Source organism: Raphanus sativus, chromosome 9 (genome assembly GCF_000801105.2).
Source record: "Raphanus sativus cultivar WK10039 chromosome 9, ASM80110v3, whole genome shotgun sequence".
Taxonomy (NCBI): domain Eukaryota; kingdom Viridiplantae; phylum Streptophyta; class Magnoliopsida; order Brassicales; family Brassicaceae; genus Raphanus; species Raphanus sativus.
This window is the reverse complement of record NC_079519.1, coordinates 11538583-11555808: the sequence shown is the minus strand read 5'-3', so window position 1 is coordinate 11555808 and position 17226 is coordinate 11538583. Positions and strand designations below refer to the sequence as shown.

Below are 17226 nucleotides of genomic sequence, written 5' to 3'. Positions count from 1 at the left end.
GATGATTTAAATATCCTAGGAACATCTGGAGAAATTTCCCAAACTGTTGAATATCTCAAGAAAGAATTCGAGATGAAAGATCTCGGGAAAACAAAGTTTTGTTTGGGTTTACAATTTGAGTATGTAAAAGATGGAATCCTTGTGCATCAAGAAACATATACAGAAAAGATACTCAAGAAATTTAATATGGACAAATCTCACCCATTAAACAGCCCCATGGTCGTGAGAAGCCTTGGTCCGGACACGGATCCATTTGGTCCAAAGAGGGACGATGAAGAGATCCTTGGTCCAGAGGTGACATATCTCAGTGCCATAGGAGCTCTGATGTACTTAGCTGGCCATACACGACCAGACATCAGTTTTGCTGTGAACTTACTATCTAGGTTCAGCTCATGTCCGACCCAAAGGCACTGGAATGGAATAAAACATGTACTTCGTTATCTACAAGGAACGAAGGATTTGGGTCTTATGTTTACTAACCAATCTAAGGAAGGTTTAGTTGGTTTTGCTGATGCAGGTTACCTATCTGATCCACATTTTGGTAGATCTCAGACTGGATATGTTTTTACACATGGAGGGACAGCAATATCTTGGCGGTCCATGAAACAGACCATGGCAGCTACATCCTCAAATCATGCAGAAATATTGGCGATGCATGAGGCTAGTCGAGAGAGTGTATGGTTGAGATCCATGACACAACACATCAGTACCACTTGTGGTATAACCAAAGGAAAGGATCCACCTACCATCCTATATGAAGATAACACAGCCTGCATTGCTCAGCTTAAAGATGGATACATCAAAGGAGACCGGACGAAGCACATTCTTCCAAAGTTCTTCTTTACCCACGAGCTCCAGAAGGCAGGAGAGGTCCAAGTGCTACAAGTCAGTTCAAGTGAGAATTCAGCCGATCTCTTCACCAAGTCCTTAGCCACATCAGTGTTCAAGAAGCTCGTGCACCAGATAGCATGCGTCGACTGAAGGATCTTCAGTGATGCATTCATCAGGGGGAGTTCATGTGTTGTACTCTTTTTCCTTATCCATGGTTTTGTCCCATTGGGTTTTCTTGAAAAGGTTTTAATGAGGCAACATCAAAAGCATGAATGAACCCTGAACCGGATGTGTCGATCAAGGGGGAGTGTTATATACTGATATTATGCTCGACATATCTTATTTGTACTTATCTTATTGTTGCCTCTTATACTTATCTTATTGAGAAGATAAGTACATGTATCAAGTATATATACTTGACACTTGATCGATAATAACAATCAATCCCATTAGTTACTTATCAGTTTTAATTAAAATGATAGATTTTTTAGAAATGGCATGCTTCATAATTGTTCTGTATTTAATTTATTATGATCCTGACCCGTAATTCAAAGTGCTAGATTTCTTTTAGTAATTTGTTTTGTTTATTCAGTTTATATAATAGATTATTTTATATATAAAATTTTAAGATAAGTTAATTTTATACATGTTATATAATTAAACAGAAATGGATATTTCTTTCCAGCAAAATCTTTTTTAAATCTTTGTAAAATGTATTTTTGAAAAGTAATCATTTTAAGTGGCTATTATCATTACAATATTTTATATAATTTTTTATGTTTTTTTATAAATCAACACTAAATTAAGTTTAAATTTCTGATTATATTTTATGACACCTAAATTTAAATTAATCAATTTTCGAAAATAAATTTTGAAAAGATTCTTCAAAGATTTTGTTAGAGTTTTCTTAAAACTAATATTTATTTTTATTTTAAATAAAAATGAAGATATTGTGACTTTTATTTTAATATAATAGATGATAGATTTGTTACAAATGGCATGCTTCATAATTATTTTGTATTTAATTTATTACGATCCCGACCCGTGATTCAAAGTGCTAGATTTTTTTTAGTAATTTGTTTTGTTTATTCAGTTTATATAATAGATTATTGTATATATAAATTTTTAAGATAAGTTAAATTTTTATACATGTTATATAATTAAACAGAAATGGATATTTCTTTCCAGCAACATCTTTTTAAAATCTTTGTAAAATTTATTTTTGAAAAGTAATCATTTTAAATGGCTATTATCATTACAATATTTATATACTTTTATTTTTGTTTATAAATCAAAACTAAATTAAATTTAAATTTCTGATTATATTTTATGACACCTAAATTTAAATTAATCAATTTTTGAAAATAAATTTAGAAAAGATTCTGAAAAAATTCTTCAAAGATTTTGTTAGAGTTTTTTTAAATTAATATTTATTTTTAATTTAAATAAAAGTTAAGATATTAAATGATATTATAGCTAAGTTATGTGTATGTTATAAATCTTTTAAATAATGGTCCAACTTAAAATATCACACATGAAATAAAGTTGTGACTTCTATTTTAATATAACTAGAAGCTAACCCGCGTTAAAACGCGGATTTCAAATTTAAGTTATATTTGTTTTATCAATTCAATCCAAATACTATTTTTATTTTATGTTTGATTAAATTAAAATATAAGATATAAATGTCGATTGCGTAATACGTAAAATTTAATTTTACCCGGTTATGTTACAACCATTGTGATTATTGTAATTAATTTGGTTTATTGGTGAATTGGTTAGAGTAATAGGGTTGTTTTTATTATTGTTATAATATATAATGTATGTCAATTTTAGTAGAAATACCTCGGTATTTCTCTGCTATAAGTCGCGATCTCTTCTTCTTTCTACTAATCATCTCATATTATCTTCTCTTATACTCATCCCTCTTAATGGCTAACTCGAGAGTTATTTTACCAGATTTTAAGTCAGGCAAACGTTCATCTGTTGTTGAGGCTCATGATTGACGTTAATGTGAGTAGTTTTCTTTTTCAGATCCTGATTTTTCTATTTATAAATTTCTGGTGAACTTATCCTGATTGATTGCTCTGATAGTTTTTGCCGGTGAGAATGATCCTGTAATTTAGCATTATTAATACTATCATCTTTCCTTTCGTGACGATAGTGTTTCTTTTTAGCCGCACCAAACCGGAACCGAGTTTGTATTATTAGACACATTGGAAGGTCTGTTTCTTTGTTTTGTTCTGTAATTATGAATAGCTGGGTGTTGCTTGAATGTAAGTGAGATTAATATATTTGAATTTTGGTTCCTATTGGTTCAGCCGGAGCAGCTTCGATGGACCGAACGGCAGCTGCGATGTCCCAACACGCAGCTCGCATCAGAGACAGCAGTATCAATTTCATCTCAAGCCGAAAGACCAAGAGCAAACTGCATCAGACAGTGGTGGCGTGTCTGCAGCTTCTGCGTTGGCTTCCTCTGTTGTTCCCAACAGGCACGCAAAGTTCGCTCTTGAATCTTACATCTGTCGAAAGATCTTCCAAGGGTTTGATCAGGAGACGTTTTACATGGACGGAAGTTGTCTTCTCTTATCAACCCGGACCAGTACCGTCGTGACTGCTTTGCTCAGTTCAAAGACATGAAGGCAATGGATCCCATGGAGCTGCTTGGGATCTTGCCGACTTGCCATTTTGGTAAGTTCTGTTCGAAGAAGTACCTTTCCATCATTCACCACGAGATGGAAGAGTCTTTGTTCGGAGACTCGGAGCAAAGGGAGATGGTTTTAGCTGGTAACCACCCAGGAAGTCAGTTCTATGGAGAGTTTTTTGGGTTAGCCAAAGGGGTATGGCTGCTTCATATCTTGGCCTTTTCGCTCGATCCGTCCCCAAGTCACTTTGAAGCAAACAGAGGAGCCGAGTTTCACTCTCAGTACATGGAGAGTGTCGTGAGGTTCTCGGATGGCCGTGTTCCCGCGGGTCAGGTCGTAGGGTTTCCTGTTGTCCAGGATTCAAGCTCAGCCATCAAGGGAAATGGTCCATCATCAAATCCAGAGTTTACTTGGTTCCAAGGGCGTAAATATGTTTCATTGAGTTCAGTTTTCGTAGTGATGTCATGTTGGTTAAGTTAAATCTTTATTTTTGTAAGAAATAAAGTGACCGTTTAAAATTGGAGTTTTAAAAATTGGAGTAATAATGTTTTAATTATTAATCTAACTGACTAAAGTTCACGTAACATAGAAGTGTATACATGACAAAATTTGACATCGTATAACGAATAATGTAATAAGTTATATGTTCTTTTAGACGAGGGATCTCTGGAATCAATCTAACAATACTTCTCTTAGAAACACTTTCTTCACCTGTCACAGAGATAACAGGATTAAAGAGATGAAGATGAAGAGCCTTTCCATCATTATAAAAAAGCAAAAGAGAATAAGGAGAAGAATCAGAATAAGGAGGTCTTCTAGAACAGTACACACACATGAGACGAAACCGTTTCTAAGGAAGTAAGGTATGCATGTTCGGTTCAACAAAGGGTGTACCTTGCCATTTTTAGTTTCCCTCTTCCTCATTCACAAAGTTAATTTCTTTTCTTGATTCATTGCGTAAGTACAACTTATAGAAAACCTTTTTCTTTGGTAAAAAAAAGAACAGACTTAGACAAAACCTTTAAAAAAAAAAGTTTACAAAACCATTTAAAACTAAATTTGACATAATTATTAATTTTGTTTACTACTAAGATCAAATCTACTAAGACATCTACCCAACATTTTCTCTCATTAGTATTTAATTTTCAATTCAAACAAACTTTTAATATCGTTTTCAGTCAGCAGATGATAAAATAGTAATAAAATAGTGATAATACATAATCTCTGCAAAATATTTTGATATTTTTCCCTAACAATTACATAATATAGTTAGCCAGTGATCTGAAAAGAGAAATTGCAAAATTTTTGTTGATTTTATAAAGTTTAGTCTTTTAAACTTTATTTACTAAATCAAGTAGAAAATTTCAAAGAATTTATAACCATAAAAGCATACTAAAATTCTACGATTCTATCATGCTTTTATGAAATGAGAAAGTAAATTATCTTATTTTCTAACCACACTCAGTATAATTTATCATATACAAGTGAAATTTATCGTGTGTATAAACAGAGAGTAACACTTGAAGCAATGTTCTTAAGGAAATAGTTTTAGAAAGAAACCGATTGGTTTGAGATACATGATCTCAAATTATTCACATATATGTAAAAAATAACTATGTACATTAGTTGTGCTACATGAGTTTTAATGTTATTTTTATAGTAGAAAATTTATTACACTATCCGAATAATTTATAGCATAAAAGATATTAGCGGATTTATGTCCGTCACATATAAAAATAACTATAACTCTTTTATGTTCTTTTCTTCAACATATATATACATATATATATATATATATATATATATATATATATATATATATATATATATATATATATATTGTAATGTTGACATCTATATATAATAAATAAATGATTATTATTTATTAAAAACTAACATTTAAAACTAAAATAAATATTAAAAATATAATGTTATTTATCAAAGAATAGTCAATTAAGGTTACTGTCATTATAATTCAAAACAAAAAATATTTATTATTATGATCTCATAATTCTTTCTCATTTGTTTGGTTATAATATTTTTAATGTATATAAATTAATAAAAAATAATTTTTATTTGTAATTTTCGCCCGTAGGACGGGCCGACCCTAGTGTTTAAATATAAACAAATGTCCTATATACCAGGGGAGCATTTTAATTATCTAAGTAAAAATTTCATTTGTTATTTAATATCCTACTATTTTGTTCACAATATGTTCAGAATATTAATAATCTAGATCTGGTCTAACATAGACTCTTTTATAGTAGATAAAAATAATGACTCTATTTTAATAGAGTAGATAGATATAGAAATATACAAATATATATAAGATCTAAGATATTTTGGAGGAAAATAACGTTTTGTTCTTTTTTGTTATAAGGAGTAAATGATAGTTTTACCAACTTTTTGTAATACTTATAATATTACTAACTATGTAGGTTAATTTTGAGTTTGACTAAGTATGAGATCTATTTTTACATTTCTATTGAATTTTTAGTCATATTTAATTTGGTAAAATCCTCCAAAATGATTTTAACATACTTGACAAAAACTAATTGTGATAAATGGAAGTCAAAGTATATTGTAGTTGTTAGTCAAACTGTAATGATTTAGTATACTTAAATTTTATGATTACGTATAGATAAATGGTGTACATTAGAAATTTTCAAATTTTATGATTATGTATCGAAGCTTTAAATGGAATTAAAATTTTGACTTCTTTATTTTTATCAAAATTGCATTTATTTCTGAAAAAAATTCCCAATAAAATAAATAATATTTTCATACATTAGTCTATCTGTGGAAAATACAACACAATTACACCATTAATTTATTGTGAAAATAATAAATTGAGCATTGACTTCTTTTTCATATTATGGTAAGTATATTACTCGTTTTAAAAATATACCAAAAGGAGAAAAATTGAATGCATCAGAATCACTTCACGAAACGTTTATAAAAGGTTGAGAGTTTATCTTTCAGTATATACCACCCTAAAAATATATAACAAATCAATAAATTAAAACAATGAATCATCTCTTAAGTTTTTTTATTGTCATTGCGTTGTGTGTTGAGTTGAGTAGAGGAAAACTTTTTCCGAAAGACTCTGTACATTTTAAAAACTCTCTTCAACCAAAAAACATTCTCAGGATCCATTGTGTATCGGAAGAAGATGATCTAGGCGATCATTTATTGAATCCTGGACAAACCTATAATTTCAGTTTTTATGAAAGTATTTTCACGACTAAAGTTGATTGTGTCTTATTGCAAGGAATTGGTGGTTACAAGTTTTATGCATTGGTTAGAGCATATGAAGGTGGTGGTATTATTGTCCATTATGGTAAGAGAAACTTTTGGGATGCAAGAGAAGATGGAATATATTTCACACATGGTTGGATTTCTCCCAAATTAGAGTACAAATGGTTAGTCTGGCCATCCCATGTCCTTGCACCATCTCAATAAAAATGGAAAGAAATATATGTAACCTCTAAAATGAAGTATACTTCCGATCGCCTTTTTCTTATAACAATAAATAAAAAAATATTATAAAATTTTAATAAGAAGACTTAAATATATAATATTTATATTTATTAGCTTGTAATTAGTAAAACAAAATGCATATTATATTAAACTATAATATAAAATAATTTTATGCATATTAAAAGACATATATAATGAAAATCATTTTCACAATAAATAAACCCCCTATTTATTATTCTTGTAGAACTGCAACATTTTTGTAGTAATGTGTCATCACCATAATGATTCTTAGAATCCTTAGAAAATAGGTTTATTCATCTAAATATATATTATATTTTTTATTAAATTAATTAATTGAATGTTAGTGTATAAAATAATATTCTCAATTTTTTTACTTAAATAAAAGCTACGGAGTTACCTAATATGATTAAAATATTCATGATAATTACTAATTATGAATAATAAAGATTTGATAACATTTTTTGTATCCTCTCTCATCTTTGTTTAATTTTATTTTATTAAAAGAAATTAAACAATCACATCATACATATAATAAAAATTAGATTTTTTTCTTATATGTTATATTTTGATTTTTTAAATGACTATAAGTTACTAAAAATGTTAAAATATTACTTTGAAACTTTTGTTGTGAATGAATGATTTTTTTGTTATAAAAAAATACAAATGATCGTAAAATCGTATGAATATGAATTTTCATTTAATATATATTCATATATTTAAATTATAATATGTACGATAAAAATATATAAATATGTTAATTTTGAAATTTGTATTGAAAAATTATCATATAAAAAATTGGGATTAATGGTTTAAAGTTTTTGTTACAGAAAATATACAAATGTTAATAAAAGCATATGATAATAAATATTTATATTATGGATGAGAAATCAAAATTTGGTCGGATTTTATAACCCTAGTGTTAATTCATATTAAGGCCTCCAAATGTTTCAACAAAACAAGAGTTTAAGTGGATGTTGAACTGATTATGCCAAACTAAAAGCCTCCAAATGTTGACAAAAACTCCCCCTTCGTTTCAACAAAACGATAAGAATAATGGATCATATTGTGAAATGTAACTATAAAACTTGTGACACGACACCAAATGGTTTAGGTGGGTATTCATGATAACCCAAAAGAAAATAGTTGGCTCTAATCCAACAACGCATGCTTCAACCCAAAGTGGTTTGACTCTTACTAAACACAACATCTTCTCAATTAAACCCCATATACAAAGCTTATAAATACACCCGACCAAACTTCAGAATTAGACAAGCAAACGTCCCAAATGGAACCTCAAGAAACAGAGCCACCACCTCGAAAACAACTTAGACAGCCTCCTTCTGTGCCTTTTGTTTGGGAAGAACGACCTGGCTTCCCAAAGAAGAACTGGCAACCTTCATTAGCCACTTTCGTGCCTTCTCCTCCTCCTCTTCCTCCCCCTATACCAGTCCCGGTGAAGCTGGTCACTTCGGTTCCTTTTCGTTGGGAAGAGACTCCTGGTAAACCGGTCCCTTATTCCACAACCGACCCACCTAAGCTTCCACAGCCACCTTCAGAAACCGTCACGACTCCTCATCCGTTACCACCTCCGGTTCCAGTTCCGGTTAAGCTGGTTACCTCGGTTCCATTCGACTGGGAACAAACTCCTGGACAACCATACCCTTGCTTTGTTGATTTCAACCCACGTGACCCGATGGATCAACCGCTACCACTACCACCACCTCCCATGTACGATACTGGTGAGGTTGAAACCAGCAGCGATACTTATGATGACGCAAGCAGTGACTCCTTCAGCTCTGTACCCATATCAGGTGCTATTGCTGTGGATGACAACCTGACATCTCCAGGTTATGAATCTGATGACAGTGCGAGCAGCTACATGACAGGAGCTTCCAGCCTCGTGGGAGCTTCCTTCTTGGAAAAGATCTTTCCACGTCTTCTCCCACAGGAAAAGGTTGAAGCGGCTGGTTCTGAGGGTGCTCGGGACTCTACTCGTCCATTGCATGAAGAGGTGAAGCTTACTGAAGATTCTGATAACATGAAGATTGGCTTACCTGTGAAGATACCGCAGACACTCGGGGAGCTGATAATGCTGAGTAGAAAGAGAAGCTATATGAGAAGAGCTGTTGCAATGAGAAAATACAATCCTTCCATGGTAAGAAACTCTCATCAGATATCTTCTCTAACTTTTCTTTTATACATCCATAACTGCTCGTAAGGTATTGAGTCGTAGCTAAATTTAATTACACTTGCCTGGATGAACTAGCAGGAATTTACAAAGAGTGGAGCTGAGAGATTCTGCAACCAAATGATACAAGGACATGAATGGAAAAAATACCAACCGAGGCTGAAGCTTCTTTAGAAGAAAAACTCTTATAATTGTACAAATAGATGCGATATTGAACTCCCGTTTCCTTTTTTTATGCAAATTCAAACGATACTTCTAATTATTACTTATTCTCCAAACTTATAACAACTTCCTCAAAAGAATATGTCCATTGACAAAATTACAATGGCTTACCAACTCCAAAATGTCCATTGAACAAATAACACTCTTTTCTAATTCGTTCCATGGTCACTGGAATGTCTTCAACAGCTAAATCTGTAAAACAAGACCTGAACCAACCTGGTTCTATACAATAACAAGCTGTTCTTGACATCAATGAAATGAGAAAGAAGCCAAGATCGAGCTTGAGGAACATCAAGTACTTTTAATTCCCTTTTCAAAAACAACAATCAAAACCTCTTAAAGCATGAAAAGCATTTAAAACAACAGTATAATGAGAATATTAATCATTACATATCGCATATCCATCCATGAAATCTTCCATATCATTCTTCTAAGAAATCTGAAAAGATGATAAAACTTCATATTGAAAATCACATGAATATATATATATCAGACCGCTTGATCGGCGCTGGTGCTGTGCCAACCTTTAGAACAAGGAGGTATTTCCATGAACTCGTCAAACTCCTTCACATGAACATCGCAGCATTTCCACTGCACAACAACAGAAAAAAAAAACATTAATACTCAAAAAACAGTTATAGAAGTTAAAAGGAAAAAAAGTGTTTTGAGCAAAAGAAGCACCCCTCTGAGTCTGTCGTGAAAGACAGCAGGACCTGGATGATAGCTACAAGCAGTCTCGTGATTGTCTCTCTCTTTGAACGTTTTGCCACATCCTTTGTTTTTGCACACTTGGGGTTCATTAATGTCTATAACAACCTTTTTAACTGGAGGTGGTGGTGCCAAGGATTCAGTCTCGTCTTCTTGCGCTTGTACTGGTGTGTTCAAGGCCTGCCTGATCTGTTCTTTGGGTTGAGAGCCTGTGTGGTGGTTTTAGGACACAGCAAAATTAAAGAGAGATTTCTTGCATTCATCCAAAATAGGAGAGAGAGAGTGAAGAGAACCCAAACCATGGTCTGAGCAGAAGAAGCCTTGGCGGCACCTAGAGCAAGAGTCTTTTGTTGCTGCATTGGCAGCGGCAGCAACTGGAGATGAAGTAGGAACCGTGATAGGCTGTCTTGGAGCAGGTTTGGCAAGAACTGGTTTCTCAGTTGTGTGTTTGCCTTTCTTACATCTTAATTGCAAGAACAAACAAAAAGGATCAAACCACAACGCAAAACACATGGGGTTATGTATGTATGTATGAATGATGAGGAAGATAATTTATTACCCAGGGATTTCCAAGAACAAAGTGAAATCATGACTTCTCTGCTTGCAGCAGCTCCACTCTTTCATTCCGTCATGAAAAAATGGCTACATGTATGAGCATGTTTCTAGCTTTAACTCTCTGAGGAGATGAGTGTGTAACGAGAAACAAGAAAATTACAACAAATATAATATATGAAGAGTAAATTTTGACTTACTCCCTGCTTGATCAAAAACAAGTAGACAGAGCCCCCAAGCCACACCGGAAAAGAAAATGAATACGCAAAGATACAATGAACAAGTAGAGTAGCTAATAAACTTGCGAGCATAAAGTTTTAAAGCAGTGTTGTTATTAAAAACAAAAACAGAAACAAAACAAAAAAAAACAAAAGACAAAAAAGCTAACTGACAAGTCTAATAATCAATCGGTTCAAGACTAAAACCACTATCAAAGTCAACAGTTTGGAAGAAATTCAAATCAAGACAAGAGGAAAAAAAAAAGACGTACAGAAGCATGAAACTGGCAAGAACCGTCAGGATTGTCGTCACCGGTGAACATGGCGTTGCAGCCAATACGTTGGCACTGAAGCTTTGTTGCAGATCCTACCTCCATTGTGTATCTCTCTTGTGCCAATGATCTTTCGTCTGTACTCAATATGATTATAGGGCGGCCCTCTCCAGTTCACACACACTTAAACAAAATCAGAAAGATTTAGATCAATAACGACTTAAACCAATTGGATATAGTTAGAGCTCGAATACTACTTACTACCTTGATGATGAGTGAGTGAGTTACAACTCGAAACCGATTATTATACAGCTTTCGGCTTGGGCACACGAGATTGGAGAAGTAAAAGACACGAGCCGAGACGATGTTAATGATATTTTTACGGGCCTCCAATTGGGCTTACGTTTTTTCTAATTTTTGTTCTAACAGTCTCGAGTTTTCTAACTTCCGTGTAAACAGACAAGTTAAAATTTATCGGAAAATGAAAGCTAGGGATTTTTTTAGTAAAGAGATACCAGGTGACCGGTCCGCAATCTGTACGGACATTGTACTATAGATTCAAATTACAGACTAAATAGTACAAAGTTTTAGAAATAACGGTCCGCACCCTGTGCAGATAGAGCTGGGTCTGCGGGTCGACCTGTCCCACCCGTCCCGCCAACCCGCGGATCACCTAGTTTTTTTACTCATAATTTCGATCCGCATGACCCGCAATGAAAAATTCAAATACACGCACTCGTCCAGATTTAGTGGTAATCCGTGGACCCAAGGATTAAATTTTCATAAAATAATTATTTTAATTATATTTTAATTAGATTAATTATTTTTGTAACAAAATAACTAAAATTATATAAATTAAATGTAAATTATTTAAACAAAGCAATAAATATGATACCAAGTTGCACAAGTAATCCGCAATGAAAATAAGGTAAATTATTAATAAAAAAGTTAACAAATTACAAACATGGTAAATTACATTTAAAATCGTGAAGTAAATACTCTTGGGATTCAAATTATGCAACCACTGTAGTTTATTATAAAAAATTAACTAATTGAAAATATTTAAAAGATAGGCTATATGGGCTAATAATGGTGATCTTACAACATTAAGATACCTATTATATTGTCATAAATTGGTCTCCAGTAAATATGATATCAACTTGCCAAGTAATTTGTATTCAATATAAGGTAAGTTATTAAAACCGAATTAACTAAAGGTAAATTATTTAAACAAAGCAATAAATATGATACTAATTTGCGCAAGTAATCCGCAATGAAAATAATATAAGTTATTAATAAAAAATAACAAATTACAAACAGGGTAAATTACATTTAAACTCGTGAAGTAAATACTCTTGGGATTCAAATTATGCAACCAGTACAATTTATTATAAAAATTAAATAATTGAAAATATTTAAAAGAGTAGCTATATGAGCTAATAATGGTGATCTTACAACATTAAGATACCTATTATATTGTCATAAATTGGTCTACAGTAAATATGATATCAACTGACCCAAGTAATATGTATTCAATATAGGTTAAGTTATTAAAACCGAATTAACTAAAGGTAAATTATTTAAACAAAGCAATAAATATGATAACAAGTTGCGCAAGTAATCCGCAATGAAAATAAGGTAAGTTATTAATAAAAATATTAACAATTTACAAACATTGTAAATTACATTTAAAATCGTGAAATAAATACTTTCGGAATTCAAATTATGCAACCAGTGTAATTTATTATAAAAATAAAAATAAATAACTGAAAATATTTAAAAGATGGACCATTATGGGCTAATCCTGTGGGAATGCTGTTAAAGGGTGAGGACCTGGGTTCGAGTCTCACCAACAACATAATTATGGAGATAGTGAGCTCTCATAATGGAGGGGTTGGGGTCGGTGCGCTGCAGCGCTGTGAACCTGGGGTCCATGGGCAGGTGTTCCACGGGACATGTTGTTACAAAAACAATTTATCTTAATAAGTTTAAAGCGTTACGTTTACTTACATGGACAAAGGCGAGATTGATGAGGTAAGAGAAGAACTGTCCCCCGGTGATGAGAAGACCATTAGTACTAACAAGCGCTCCTCTGATCCTCGGCGGAGAAGCTTCCGATATGTAAACCGGCGACGTCATCGACGCCATGCCGACGCCGAACCCGACGAAGATTCTCCCGACGATGATCACCCAAGGAGCTGGAGCAAACGCCATGACCGCCGCTCCGATCAGGAAAAGCACGTCGGCGATCAGGATCGACGTCCGGAGGACGAACCTGTCGTTGATCCATCCCCCGACGGCTGTGATAGAACTGTATTTTATAAACTACGGAAAACTGAATATTGTAAATAAAAATTGATAAGATTATACCAAAGATTTAAGAAAAGGAGGATGATACAACGGAAGAGGCGAGATATTATCTCTTTCCTTAACTCAAAATACGTCCCGTAGTGCGACGGTTAGATAACGTAATGAGTCCCAGGATATAACTGCAAACAATCTTCTGAATTTGCGTCACTCTATCAAAAGTGGCGAAATAGTTTTGTGTGTATTCTCAGACTCAAAAGAAAAAATAAAACATAACTATTCAAGAGAATTTTTGTTGTTGTTCATATCAATATGTTCGTGTATTTTTCACAATATGGAGAGTAGTGGGTTTTATAAGCTTTTCCAAAAGCAAAGACCACAAAACGTTACGACATTGATTCATGTAATTAATATATGTAATTAATATGAATCAACCATTATGACATTGTCAAAACAACCATAATGACATAGTCAAAAAATGTTTTTGATATTAAAAAAAAGATATTTATGATTTCTTTTAATTACTAAATAATTTAAGACAAGCACTAAATTAATTTGAATTCGGTTACAATAACAAAAGGACGGTTATAGTCCCTTGACCAAATTTCAAACTCAATTCCAAATTTAATTTGGTTAACTCGATTTTGTGCACACACATTTCAACCGGTATATCTTTCCAGAAATATACTATAGTATATTCATACTTCTCCATATATAAACAAGAGGATTCACACCTCATATTTTATGTTGGACATTTACTAGTTTTTAAACATAGTCAAATATTCAAGCTTAGAAGCTTTCCAAGTTAATAACTTTGGACCAACATTTCTTATTCAAACGAACTTTGTTTTTGACATATTAATACACTACTTCTTAGTGTTTGTCAAACATTCAGTTATCCGACGAACGTCTTCACCCGGAAAACTTACCGAAAATGGTCTAAAACCATCTCGTCAAAAAACGAGTTCCAACAATCCCCCACATGAATAGAAATGACTCTAGACACTAGACAACTCGACAACTTGACTTCCTAGATAAGACTCGACAAGACTCAAACAAGACTCGATAAAAACGACCTTTGAGAGTATAAACAAAAAATCCACTGCATGATGAGTTGGTAGCAATTTTTCAGCCTTGAACCAGTCATTGTTAATAACTATCGGATTTACTCGGCCAGGAGGTGGCAATGATGTCTTGAACCTCCCGGGCTTTGGTGTAAACCTAGACAATAGCCAAAACACAGCTTCATTCTCTCACAAAACCAATTTCTCTATTGTGTTCATTTTGGCCGTGAACATTCCTGGTAATCATGAGTGAACTTTAGAGAATATAGCCATTTTATTCTCTTAGAAACAGCCCCATTTCACACCCACAAGGTGATTTGCCATTAGTTTTGTTTAGAGGAGTATCATGTACTACTCCATTCATATCTCAAAACAATTGGCACAAATCATTAAAAGTCAATGCTTATCCTCTATTCCTTACATGTAGCACTGTTTAATCATCCTAGGAACTGGGTATGGACCGAAGTCTTACAGTGCTTTGTGCAGATTTAGTTTGACTTAGTTATCTCCTTGAACCTATGTCTTGGGATCTCCAATCTGATAAGTAGAGTTACCGCCAAACCTCATCTTAGTTCATAGGCTAAACCATTCCTCTTGATGATATAACAATTTGATCTCATGACATACCTTTAATATAAGGATCCTATGTTGTCATCACAATGAACATATCTCTTGAGATTAGTCGAGATCAATTGTCTAATGATTTCTTGTCATTTTTTTTCAAGATATAATTAATCATTATTTACATAACTCAGTGTATGATACATGTTAATGTTTATGACGTAAATCACTACCAAGGAAAACAAAAATGTTATTAACACCAGATCTTTTTGTGGTCCAAAAGACTTACGGGATCACTGCAGCATCAATGAGTTCAGAACAAGTGAGCAGTACTGGATTTCCAGGACGAGTGAGCAACTTGTACCCCGCGAGTTTGCAGTCACCTCATCTGTCCACTGTTGCCAAGAATTGTGTTATATGAGAAACAATGAGTTCATTAAAAACAGAGTTTAAAGAGAACATTACGTCAAACTAACGTATTTGCACTTTGTTTGATACTTGAAGTTAAAATGAAAAAACTTACAAACAAAATATTATCTCAGGATCAGCTTCAATTGGTGCTAGAAATAATGTGGGAACACAAGCTAAAATCTTTCAAACGCTCAAAATAAACATTCACCCTTCGTGACCAAATCAAACAATAAAATAAGTTTTCAAAAATAATAACCAATCAAAAGGTGACATATTTTATTTAAAATTGGTTCCAAAAATTCTATTTTTAGAACCACGTCTATCTAATTTTTCTTCTTTTTGATTTAATTTTGAGCATTAAATAAGATAGAACCATTATACAGAACCTTGTTAGATACACCATTGGAGGTGCTCATTATAAGGATCTAGGGTTAGTCAATCTACTATTGTATAAATACGATTGCTTTAAGGGACACGTCAGCTTTATATTAGTTATACATCCCCTTTCTATTATTTGAGGAGACCACTTCCAAATAAACCTTTTGTTCATGTGTTTATTACATGTGTGTCATTTTCTATGTGGCAACTCCACACTTCATCTTACACCATTTTTTCAAAAGCTCATCCTTGCCTAGAATATTTACCTTTCATGCCACTCCAATGGACAAATGTTATATGTCTCATATTTAAATTATTCATATTTACGAAATGTGCAGTCATATTTTCCAAAAATGCGTTGATCATGATTTTATAATGGGACAACTACATTTTATATGCCTCATATTGGTAGGCTTGGTAATACTACATCGCTAAACTATAATAATAAGCAAAGTAATACTACATTTTATATGCCTCATATAAACTACATTTTATATGCCTCATATTTTTATGTTTGTTATAACCAAAGGATGAGACAAAGTATTATATTTACGTGATACTACCATAGATTATACTTTATTTATATTTTATGTTTATCATAATTTTAATAATTTTTCTGATACAATATTGTAATCCATGTGGATAAGTAATCCAATGACAAAATATTATATTTAAGTGATAAGTGATACTAACATAATTTATATTTTATTTATATTTTATGTTTGCTATAAACTATAGTAAAATATTTTGCCTGAAGATTCGGATATAATGCTATAGTTATAATGCTCATAGTTATAATACTCATAGTTATAGTTATAATATAATGCTCAGGTTATCATCTAGATTAATATAATGCTCATAGTTATAATACTGGTCTCTACCATAATTTCTATTTTATTTATATTTTATGTTTATCATAAGTTTTATAAATTTTATGATACAACCATAATTTATAAGTAATCCAATGATAAAATATTATATTTAAGTGTAGGTGATACTAACAGAATTTATATTTTATTTATATTTTATGTTTGCTATAAACTATGATAGAATATTTTACCTTAAGATTCGGATATTATTAATTGATATGATTTCAAAGAATGCCAATATTGAATAATCATCTCGCAAATCATGGATTGTTTTTAGGAGTCACTGCCTAATGACATCGCAATGTTTCCTTATTAACTCGCACCACCTAATTTTTAGGCTTAATTGATATGATTATCGAGATTTATTATTCTTTTTTATATTATGGTTATTGTCAAGTCAACGTTTACATGATCTTAGTTGATAGTTACCATAATTATAAAAGCATAGTTATAAAAGCAAAGCCAGGTGAGTAACGATTTTCCACCTTTACACGTGAGT

The 17226-nt window shown here is 32.3% G+C and overlaps 4 protein-coding genes across 6 annotated transcripts; 3 read left to right on the top strand and 1 right to left on the bottom strand.

Annotated features, from left to right (window-relative positions):
* Positions 1-216: 216 nt before the first annotated feature.
* Positions 217-981, top strand: LOC130500047 (secreted RxLR effector protein 161-like). Its single transcript, XM_056994745.1, has one exon. The coding sequence runs from the start codon at positions 217-219 to the stop codon at positions 979-981; it is 765 nt and encodes a 254-aa protein (XP_056850725.1).
* A 5522-nt stretch (positions 982-6503) lies between these two features.
* Positions 6504-6938, top strand: LOC130500046 (S-protein homolog 9-like). The gene has a single exon (XM_056994744.1). The coding sequence runs from the start codon at positions 6504-6506 to the stop codon at positions 6936-6938; it is 435 nt and encodes a 144-aa protein (XP_056850724.1).
* A 1315-nt stretch (positions 6939-8253) lies between these two features.
* LOC108826185 (vegetative cell wall protein gp1) lies at positions 8254-9464 on the top strand. Its single transcript, XM_018599570.2, has 2 exons — positions 8254-9132; positions 9247-9464. Exons 1-2 carry the CDS (start codon positions 8263-8265, stop codon positions 9337-9339), a joined length of 963 nt encoding a protein of 320 aa, XP_018455072.1. The 5' UTR covers positions 8254-8262; the 3' UTR covers positions 9340-9464.
* A 241-nt stretch (positions 9465-9705) lies between these two features.
* Positions 9706-11554, bottom strand: LOC108825908 (cysteine and histidine-rich domain-containing protein RAR1). Of its 3 annotated transcripts, XM_018599266.2 has the most exons (7): positions 11402-11554; positions 11138-11320; positions 10848-10850; positions 10655-10737; positions 10395-10558; positions 10069-10304; positions 9706-9978 (listed from the first exon to the last, which is right to left on the bottom strand). In XM_018599266.2, exons 2-7 carry the CDS (start codon positions 11240-11242, stop codon positions 9877-9879), a joined length of 693 nt encoding a protein of 230 aa, XP_018454768.1. In that variant the 5' UTR covers positions 11243-11320; positions 11402-11554; the 3' UTR covers positions 9706-9876. The 3 variants fall into 3 exon arrangements, with proteins under 3 accessions (XP_018454768.1, XP_018454769.1, XP_056849697.1); XM_018599267.2 differs by lacking the exon at positions 10848-10850; XM_056993717.1 differs by lacking the exon at positions 11402-11554 and having other exon boundaries at positions 10848-11281.
* Between the last annotated feature and the right edge of the window lie 5672 nt (positions 11555-17226).